Below are 10986 nucleotides of genomic sequence, written 5' to 3'. Positions count from 1 at the left end.
GTGGCTCGATTTGCATGGGCTCCAAGCAGAAGCTGGTAATCTTTAGTACTCACCCTAAACACTTGAACCTCTGGAAATGGTAGAGCTACTGTCAATTGCCAAGTAGGGGCTGCTGCTGTGTGGCATCCCCAAGCCCCTTGTCTGCAGCAGATGGGCCAAGGCCAGCCTTGTTTGGAGGCAGAAATACTCCTTAGCCCCCAGATTCCCCTGTGCTGCTTGCCCTTGTGCACGGTGTGGTGTTGCTGGGCTTGTGGGCCCTGGGCACCTGCCTTCTCCTGGCCACCACCCTACCATGGCCGAGCTCACTGGTCTGCAGAGGGTGGCTGCAGAGCTGCTCAGAGGGCCTGTGTGCAATCAGCTGCTTGAAAGGCTGTGTGGAAGGGGTGAATGACTGCTGCTGTGTGAGGGAGATGAGGCTCAGCTGTGACCTTGCTGTGTCTGACATGCCACAGTGCTAAACTGAACAATGAGTCTGTTTCTGCTGTGTCCTGCTCATTGGACACCTCTGCTGCTGCAAGGTTGAGTGCTGGGGTGGCCAGTGCCATCCATCCCTGGTGTTGCAGCCTGGGTGCCTGTCCCTGCAGTGCCAGCACCTGCTCATAGGCTGGATTGTACTGTCTGAAGTAAAATCCATGGTGTGCTGTGCATGCACTGGAGCATTGGGTCTAAGTTTCACTGTTAGAAAAAGTACTGCTTTGTGAGCACAGGGGTTTGCAGAGCACGTGCTCTGCTGCAAAGCTGTGCTTTGCTAACCACCAACACAGCCCTGCTCTGGTGAGGTGTGGCAAAACCACAAAACCTGCAAACCTCTTACTCTGAACAGCTGAAGGGATACTCTTTATTTAACTGGAGCTGCTGAAATGGATTGGTATTTGCAGGTCTTGGTAAGATCTGCTTGATTGCAGCTGGGAGCAAGAAGATAACAAAAGTGAAGGCATGGTTCCTACTATATGTTACCTCAAAATAAAAATTAAAATAATATATTGTTATTTTAGCCTCTTTTTTTATTATTTGGTGCTTACCCAGTAGCTTTTTATTTCTATAGAAAATGAATATGTATGTTTTTTAGGTCTGAGAAAATAAGTGTTTTGTACCACTTATGGAATATATTGGGTTGCCTGAAAAATGTTCACATTGTGGGGTTTTAATAATGCTGAACTGTGCTAAATATTCTGTGCATGAAAGAAAACATGTGATGACTTCTTGTAAATGTGCATCTTACATGAGGGAAAACTCTCAGTATTTCTGTTTTGTCTTTCCAAATTACTTGTAATGGATATTCTATATAAACACTTCAGTATTTCACTCCATCAGGGAAATCACTAATTGTAAAAGATTTTAACAGGACTTTCCTGCTATAAGGTTCTACACTAACATGTAAGTAACTAACATGGAGTTAAGCAGGCTTGCTCTACTGGCAGTCATTCTTAATCTGCAAAACAAAGTTGCAGCAAGGACCCAGAGACCTGGGCCAGCAACAGTCAGAACAGGTAACTCGAGACCTGGAAAAGCAGCTTCAGCCTTGTAAGGAGTTAGGCTTTTAGGCTTTCTTTGTGAAAGCCGTGTTGCCCTGTTTGTGCTGTTGGAGTGTTTCCTGCTTTGCACAAATATTTTGCAGCTGATCAATGGCAAGAAATGCCAGTAGAAGAGCAAGTAGTGAGAGATCAGTAGGCTAATTGTACTGATAGTCAAAGATTAGAAACTTATTTGCCATAATGTTTCTCCTGACTGATGTAAATTTAAAGCTTAGTGACCCTTAGTAAAATTTGGCTTTGTGTAGACAGTGAGATATTTATAGCATATGTATGTGGCATAAGGGAAATATTTCCAGTCTTTATTCTCCTATAATTTCCTTTTTTCTATACTGGAAAGGGAAGAGGTGAATTGTTTTTTATCCTTTGGGAACATGCTAAACTGCTGTTTCTCACCAAAGCCTTGCATTTACCTCTGTTTCCTGCTGACCTGCTATTACAGGACTTAATGAAACATACTTCCAAATTAAGTTTTCTTTTTTCCCATATTACTTAATTCAATGTGTTAAAAACTCATGTTTTGCCTTCCAGAATTTGAGATCTTAATCTGTCTTGGGATCAAGTCATGTTAGATTGCATCCATGTGAACATCAATTCTGACTTTGAGTAGAAGCAATTTGTACTTGTGCAAGCTGCCTTTAAGCGTACCTGGTGCATGCACAGGGAGAGCTCAGTCAGTTTGGCTGTTGCAGCACCGTGTCCAAATACTTCACACGTCCAAATACTTCATGTACATAGATGTGATCACACTGTTGTCATGCAAAGCTGTTTTTCACCACAAGCCTTATGTTATGCATATCAAATGGGAGCAGATAGTTTCAACAAAGTCAAATGCAAATCTGACTTGAATCAGAATTTTGCATTTTTAGAAAGACAGAAAATGTCTGGGAAATTTTTCCATGATTAAATATCATTTATTTGTGTCAGAAATTGAGTAAAAAACATTTCAAACGCTGGTTCTATAGGAATCCACAGGGAAAATTGGCAAGTTCTCAATTTTCTTTGGAGGTATTGCCTTTGACAGCTGAAGAATATAGACTTTGAGGAGTGTACAAAATTTATTTAAAATATTATTTGAAATGCATACTATCTTTTTACAAAATATACAATCAACCAGCTAGTTGATAAACATACCTATCAAAGTTCACAATCTTCCTTTTTCAAAGCAGATTTTTGGTTATCAGAATGCCTTTAAAGAACAGATATTTAGAATAATTTTGTAGACTGACAGTGCGCTTCCTAGGGTGTTGTTTTATTTTTACTTCTGTGAAGTAAAATGCATTTATAGTTTCCTGATAGATACATTATGTAATTTTTATGATTTTATCAAATTTACTTTAATAACTGTGATTATATAAAAGATCCAGTGCCACAAAGATCCATATACTCATTCATAAGACATAACTGTGAAATAGCTACTTTTCACCTTTCTTGCTTTCCCACACTCTTTACCTCTTTAGCTCTTCTAGACAGAGATAGCAAAGGATATATATCAAAGCCAAGTTAAATAAATAATTTTAAAAATATATGTAAGTGGTAGAATACATCTTTGAGAAACTGCTTTTTTTTTTAAAAAAGACTCCAAAGGTTTACCTGCAGGACTGCTTGTTGGTTTAGATAAGTTTGACCATCTTTTTATGATGGTTTTACACAACTTCAGAACTGGGTCTGATGCTGCACTTTTATTTTTTTTCCATGTAGAGAAATTTGTAATTCCTGTTAAACTCTGCCAGTATTAATTAAAGTAAGGTTTCAGGTTCTTAGAGATAAGAGTTTACATATGCACACTGATTAGAAAGTTTCAGCTATCCAGTTTTTTTGATTGCTGTTCTTTCATTGAGACCATGTGTTGTAAGAAAAAAATTGTAATACCAGATTTAAACCACAACACTTCTGATCTTTGATTGTCTTTATATATTTTGTAAAAAATGCTAACATTTCAAGTCTAGTGCAATGATTTAAAAATCTGGGCATGTTATGTTTTCAGGTTATTTTATTTATGCTAGTGAAAGGACTACCACATTTTCCTTTACATGTAGGTAGGTAATTTCTGCTGATATAAAAAGCATATGTGAAGCATGAATTTTTAAGAACAAAACTCAGACTAAAAGCTCAAGGTATTCTTTACCTCCAGTGCTGAAAAGAACAGCCTATTTTCTGTTTGAGGTCTTCATTCATTGTAGTGCTATGTTCAAATATCCCATTCATTTAAATGACAGGAATAGAGTGCTATGCAACACTCGGGCTAAGCAAACAAAGGTCTCTTTTCAATGGTCTATTTTTATGCTCTATTTATAATAATGTAGCAGGTATTTTAGGAAAACAACTATTAAGCAAATAGCCCTATAGTACTGAATTTTCAAGCTAGTTTTAACTGTCTGGTTTGGCATCCCAATTTAAGAAAACAAATGATAGACCGCAGTAACAGCTCATTAGACAGGAGGATGGGCTTGACTTCAAGGCCTGGCTTGAGAGATCTGAGTTATCAGTTTTGCATGACCCTTGGCTAATCTCTTATCTCTGTGTGCTTCAATTCTCTATCTGTAGAATGAGGGATAACACTCTCTTTGCTTTCTGATATTGTAAACTCTTACTATGCTTACTATACAGGAAGCCAGTGGGACCACTAGTGTGGTGATGACTTTGGTACTATTACAGTAATGCATTCTATGTTATTATTAAGGTAATTCCATAAAGATGTAATGTTAGATGTTAGAACATATGTATATATTATTACTATATAAAAGTATAAACAAAAAATGGGACTTTAACAATTCCATGCTGGAGTCTGATACTATTTCATCCTAAACACTGCCTCATACACAGTCTGAACTGGGTAGTCAACAGCACTTTCAATTTCGCTCAGTCTGAACATTATATAGCATCAAGAGTGCCCTTGGACAGATCCTTCCTTCTTACTGCCACTGAAAATATAGCTCAGATCAAAATCTACCTGATGTTTGATTTGATCTTTAACTTTCACTATTCATTGTGAGAGCCAAATAATTTACAGGGAATAATACAACCAGGAAAATTCTTGTACATCGCCCATCACCACACTTCTTGCCCCCACCACTTCTCAGGGTGTGATCCAGGGGCTTTAGTCCAGGTCCAGTAGAATGTGACAGACAGGACTGCTGAAGATGGGACTGTGGTGGCTTTTAGGTCAGCTGTTGTTGATCTGGACATTTGACAAACTTCTCTTATTGGTTTAACTGCTGCTCCTATAAAACACTGAAAAATGCTGTATGAAGTTGCTGGAGGAAAAAAGAAGAAAAGGAGAGTAATATTAATGACTGATTTAGTAGTCTAAATAAGTCTCATACAAAACAGAATACATTATTTATGAAACTCATGGATTAAATTTGGAATATTATTTCTTAATTTGGAAATTTCAGCTACAAAGTTGGAGAAAAAAAAAAGACAAAAGCAACAAGGCTGCTAATATAAAATTTTATGCCTTTTTTTTTGTCCCATGTTTTGTGTATGGTGCTGATGAAAAGTCCAATTCAATCTTCTCATTTCAAATGCTGCAAGAGGCTGCTATGCTTATTTTAGTTTCCAGACACTAGTTGAAATTCAGGCTTAAGGGCGCATCCTGTTTGCATCTGCAAATGGCTTTATCCATAGGTACAACTCCACTGAGACCAATAAGATACTCATGTGAGTCAAGTAACCCAGGCATGTAAATATTTGCTGAATTTGGACTAAAACTGGAAGGGAATGTAAACGTAGGTGGTAAATCCTATTTAAGATAAAGGATAGCACCCACAATGACTGAAGTTAAGAGAGTTAAGGTGCCTGTCTCCCCTTACACCCTAGTAGAGGTTTACTGAGTTCTAAAAAGCTTTATAAAGCAGAAGGAAGCTTTAGCTAAATGTCTGCAAAATATATTGAGAATTAGTAAGTACACTGTTTTGTTTGGTCACTGACTTTTGTTACAAGAAATCAGCTCCTCAAAGAAAAGGAGATAACACTGAAAATACCATTCTGTGGGGAAAGGAATACTAGTATAAGTGCACGTGTGTATTGCAGCTACTGCAGTCTCAAGCAAAATGCATTAATTATATGAGGCTTCAGAGCACATTACAGAAAATGTAGATGTTTTCTACACAATTTCCAGACATGGATGCTGAATGGGAGGGAAAGGGGTTAAATGTACTCTTCTTAGGAACTGAAACAAATCATTCAGAATTGATTCACAAAGCCACTGGGTCTAAATTCCTCTGTTCCTCTGTCCATTCAGTCTCTGTCTGCTGAATGAATCGATCCAATTGCTTATCTTTTTAGGTTTATGCTTAAACTGATGATGGAATATAATTTAATCTGTCTCTTGTTTAAATGTAGCAGTGAGGAGACATGGCATTCAGTAGTAAAGCATTCCTCTGGCATGTCCCTCTTTGTACTTGCATCTCAATTCTGCCACTCAGTATGCAGCCCATCTGAGATTCAGTTTAAGATATGGCAATCTTTTTTTTCGCCATCACAAACTTGCCAGTTTACCATCTCATATGCACATTCCACGTGTTTATAGGCCAGCACTGTAGAGTGGAATGGTACCCTTTTGCATGGCTGTTTTGGGAGTGGTGCAGGTTCTTTTCACCAAAGCAGTTTAAGCATTGACAGGATTCTTGGTATAGAGCTGTTAAAAGTTTTACTTTAGTCTCCTTTTCACTGTTAACCACGTAGTAAATCAAAACATCTTGGCAGATTCTGCCACCATTTATTTAGGATGCTGTCATGCCTGGGGCTACAACATTAATTTTAATATATAATGAATTTCAAAGATACAAAACTACCGACTGCATGTTTTATTCATTCTTAAATTGCAAAGAGCATCAGGTTTCCTTTTGATGCCTACCATATTAGCATATGCTACCTGTGTGCTTCTGCAGCCACTTAGTATTTGAATGTATCTGCCCTCATCAGCTATAAAGCATTAATGTTTTGCACTTGTATAGCCTTTCATTCAAGGAGCTGAAAGTCTTTTGCTGACAATGATTAAGAATTACAGTCCCCTTTGAAGTGGGTGAGTGCTGCTACCTTCATGTTACTGACGGGCAGAGTGAGGCGACTTCGCCCTGCATCCACCGCGAGGGAAGTTTCAGCGCTTGCAGCCCCCGCGCATCCTCTGCAAGCGCCGCTCTGTCCAGCCTTTGCACTAGTGACACTCTGCCCGGCAGCTTTGCCAGCAGCCTCGGAGGGCAGCGTTCGGCCTGATTAGCGGGCTCAGCTGTTTTTCACTAACTCACGAAGGCGTTTGGCGGCGGGGGTAGCCTGGAGGGGGGAGAAGGCGGCAGCGGCCGGCAGGACCCGCGCCCCGGCTCCGGGACAGCGACCGCCCCGCCGTGCGCTGCTCCAAAGCCCTGTTTCCAAAGCAAACGAGGGGAGCCCGGCTGCAATCATGCCTCGCGCACTGTTCCGAAGGCAGGTGTGAATTCCCAAAGGTGCTCCCTGTGGCCCGGCCCACACGCGCGGATTTACCTGGCCACGCTGCGCCGGGGCTCAGGGGAAGGGCACCCTGGAGTGGAGCGGCATGCAGCGCCGGTGGGAGCAGCCGTGCCGGTGGAGCTTCCTGCGCAGGGCCAGGTTGGCTGCGGAGAGAGAGAGGGAGGCAGGGGAGCGGGGTGAGAGGCGTCGGCAGTGCCTCTCCCGGGACGGGCCGGTGTCCCTGGCCGTGCCCTCCCGTGCCGCAGGGGCATCCCGGTACCAAGTCTGCAACAGCTGCCCACCTTGGGTCCCTATTTATTCCAGCTCTCCCCCGCCTCCCCAAAGTTGCCAGACTCCTGGGATAGGCGAAGCATCCCCTCCCGCTGCCGCTGGAAGTAGGGATGAAGCGCACAGACGGATGCGCCGGGTCCAGACGCGTCCCGGAGGGCTCAAACCGCGTGTTGGACGCGGTCAGGAGGGGCCCGTGGCAGGCACGACCCCCGGCTCCCGCCCCGGCACAAGCATCACGCTGAGGCATCGCCTACCTGGCCGCTGTCCGTAGGCTGGGAGGAGGCTTGCCAGGAGCACGGCCACGATCCAAAGCAGCAGCTGGAGTCTCATGTCTGCAGTGAGGGCGGAGGCGCGCTGTGGGGGGTGTGTGTGTGTGCCGGCGAGGAAACGCGCGCCCAGCCGCCCGTGAGGGCCGTGAGGGGCCGGCAGCGCCCGCAGCCGCGGCCAGCTCACATGGGAGCCGGTGATCAGCACAGCCGGGTCAGCGATCAGCACGGGCACGGCTCCGGGGCTGCGCTGCGCTCCAGGCCTCCCTCCCTTCCCTTCTCCCTTTCTCTCTTTTTCTGTCACTCCCCCTTATTTTCCATAAGCAAACAGCGTAGGAATGAAAAGCCCGTGTAAACAGCAGCTCCTGTCAATGCGTAGGGGCAAGGAGCCTCACGAACAATGCGGCCACTCCACTTTAAATTCAACCCGGCCCGGAAAAAAACATATGTAAAACAAGCCCCGATGTTCCCTCCCCCATTTGCAACTGTTTAAACTTTGCATTGCTCTTATTGGTCCCATATGCAGACACCAATGCCAGGGGCAGGAAATGCCCCCCCGACCTTTATTCCCCCCGCAAAGCGCAAATGCTTTCTCTGTTGTCTAAACTAGCCGCGAAGTTGTGGCTATTCAAAGCGACACTGGCAGTACTTAAAGCTAATGAGTGTCTTTTGTACCATAAACTATTTTTAAAGGATCGGAATATTCAGGAATTAATTTGTGAGGTTTTGGTGTTGTGTTTTTGTTTTTTTTTTGTTTGTTTTTTTTTTTTTTTTTTTTAACTGCGTACGATAAAATAGATATACCTCTTCCAGCGGTGCCAGTTTGAGGGCAGCAGTTTTGGATGGGACATTCATTTGCATAACCCACCTGTACATTGCAGTATGTTTATACTTGATTATGATGAGAGCTCGCTTTAACAAACCACGCTGAAACCAACTGGTGCAGGGTGCAGATACCAAGCCTGAAGAGAAAAAAGGCAAAACCTGTGGAATTTGGGAGCAGCAGTGATGGCTTTGAAATCCAGTGAATTACTGGCATCAGTTGAAATTCGACTGGTCCTTTTCTTTTTTCCAACTTGCTGATTTCTTGTGATGAATTAGCACCTAGTTATTTTGGGGAAAAAAAACCCCAAATAACAAAAATATTAAAATTTGTTAATTTTGGGCAAAAAAAATCTGTTCTAAAACATGTGGGAAAGAGTACATTTCTATATAAGTTAAGCACTATTACTTACTACTAGGTAACTATTGCTGAAAGTTGGATAAAGTTGTTATTTGCCTATTTCTTATTTGCCTATTTCCTATTTCCTAAAATAATGGAATATATACTTGGTTTGTTGGGGGTGTTTGGTTTGGTTTTTTTGCTTTGTTTTGTCTTAATTCAGTTGCCCCTGTATCATTTTCCTGCATTGTGAGCTTTTCCATTGTGTTTAAAAGCCTGTTTAACTCAATAGCGCATGCTAAGTCCTTCCTCATAGAGTTATACATCATTACTTGCTTACTTAATTTGCCTGGGTAGAGCATGCCCATAATTGCAGCTTGAATACATGGAGGAAACAGTTACTAAATGTTGTTATAAAACGATACCAAGACTGCTGAGGAAGGCGTCTCAGACAAAACAGCAACAAAGGAAATCCTCTACTGGTTGATCAGATTTGACTGTCATAACAAGTATACGTGTCCCAGTGTTCTTCTTTAGACCTTGGGGGTCATCTAGTTTACTCTTTGTGATTTCTGGCCTTTAAAGTGAACTTTTTAAAAATATTACTGCTACTAGCTCAGCTGAAATCAGGATCCCATGGTGGCACTAGCAGAATTTTCTTAAGGGTGTTATAAATTCAAATACAAGTGTGGCAGAGTAGAAGTGCTGTGGCCAGATCACTCAATGAGCTTGTAACAGAGACAGACTTACATCCTCAATATCCTAAATGTCATTCTGGCTCCACTAGGAAAAGTTTAGGGTTGTGATCTCTTGTTCACCATGAATGACAACACACTGACTCCCTCATTCGTACAGCCCTGCACATGACCACAACTTTTATTCAGGTGAGGCTCAGGCTCATAACCTTAAGGTGGAAAGTAGTATAGACTTCAAAGTGATAGGGACTCTGCAAAAAGCTAAAAGGCAGAAAGAATGCGTAGACCATCGCCAGTCCCTCAGGCTATCTAGGCCTCTTCTACACCTGAATGTGGTGAAGTTTACAGACATTCTGAGGTGACATTAAATTTAAGGGACTTGAGCAAGATGCAACAATTAAATGCAATATTTATCGGGTTTTTTTCCAGTTTGGTATACTATAAGCTGTTAACTACACTGTTAACTCTGTGCCAAAGTTTACAAATCTTTACTTGACAAATAAAATCCAAGTCACTATAATCTGAGCATGACAGAGTTGTTATAATTTTCATGTAAGATACAATAATAATTCTATGCTTCTCCACTGAAGAAATTTCTAAAATGTAATATAGCTCCACTCTAGAGTTTGTAGTTCTTTTGCAAGCAGCTTTCCTTCGGGTACTTACTTTCATGTGGTGTAGTGCTGCTTGAAATTAGGCAAATAATGATAAAGTGTAGTGATGTAATAGTTCTACCTTTTTCACAATGTTAGCTGGTGGGTTTTGTTCTGGCTTAAGAGGAAAGAGAATGTAAAGTGAGTAGGAAAGCTGGAAGTCTGTAGATAATGCTTTATGAGCTAGAAGAATTGGTTCTTTGAATCAAAAGCTTTCCTTCTCTTATAATCTAAAAGGAACATAATAAAGGAATGAGGACTTCAGCATTTACTACCTATATCATTGCTACTTCTCCAACTGACATTCTCTTCCCTTTTTCCTCCTTGATAGGATCAAATAGTCAGATTATCAGTTTACATTCAGAAAGTGAAAAAAATAGTTAGCACATTGCCGAAATAATTTTGAAATGTTGAATAGGAACTACCTTTCCTGAATATCAGACATTAATTGTAAGTAAATGCGACATTATCTTTTGCTTAACACATTTCATTAAGTGCTGTATCACTTCACTGGTTATTAATTGTTCTGGGTGATTTCAGTACAGTGACTGCTACAGTCTGATTTGGGGAAAAAATTTTGAAAGCATGGTACCATTTCTAATAATAAAATTGGAAGAAATAAGGAAAACATGGCTGAGGGAATATCAAACAATTTTGTCACATATAGAAGAATAAAAAATATCTTGATAAATGAAAGAACAAGTTACTGGAAGAACAAAAGATGAAATAATGTGAGGAAGCAGTAAAATGCATGGTATTAAGAAATGGAATAAGTGGAGTTGGATGATTACAATAGCAATGAAAAATAATTGGGTACCTCCTAGTATGGAGTAAGAGATTAATTTGCATTCCCTATTGCTCTGCTAGTCAGAAATTGAATACTACCTTTGGTTTGAAGGCCATCACATAATTACAAACAACTCCAGTGTTTATCGTTAATATTTGAAAACAGCTTTC

The 10986-nt window shown here is 41.2% G+C and overlaps 1 protein-coding gene across 1 annotated transcript; it reads right to left on the bottom strand.

Annotated features, from left to right (window-relative positions):
* Positions 1-2577: 2577 nt before the first annotated feature.
* LOC116996485 (apelin receptor early endogenous ligand-like) lies at positions 2578-7975 on the bottom strand. Its single transcript, XM_033060208.2, has 3 exons — positions 7508-7975; positions 7017-7126; positions 2578-4789 (listed from the first exon to the last, which is right to left on the bottom strand). Exons 1-2 carry the CDS (start codon positions 7581-7583, stop codon positions 7038-7040), a joined length of 165 nt encoding a protein of 54 aa, XP_032916099.1. The 5' UTR covers positions 7584-7975; the 3' UTR covers positions 2578-4789; positions 7017-7037.
* Between the last annotated feature and the right edge of the window lie 3011 nt (positions 7976-10986).

The sequence above is a fragment of the Catharus ustulatus genome, chromosome 5 (assembly GCF_009819885.2).
Source record: "Catharus ustulatus isolate bCatUst1 chromosome 5, bCatUst1.pri.v2, whole genome shotgun sequence".
Taxonomy (NCBI): domain Eukaryota; kingdom Metazoa; phylum Chordata; class Aves; order Passeriformes; family Turdidae; genus Catharus; species Catharus ustulatus.
Note: the sequence above shows the minus strand (reverse complement) of the source record. Positions and strands in the feature narration are given on the sequence as shown.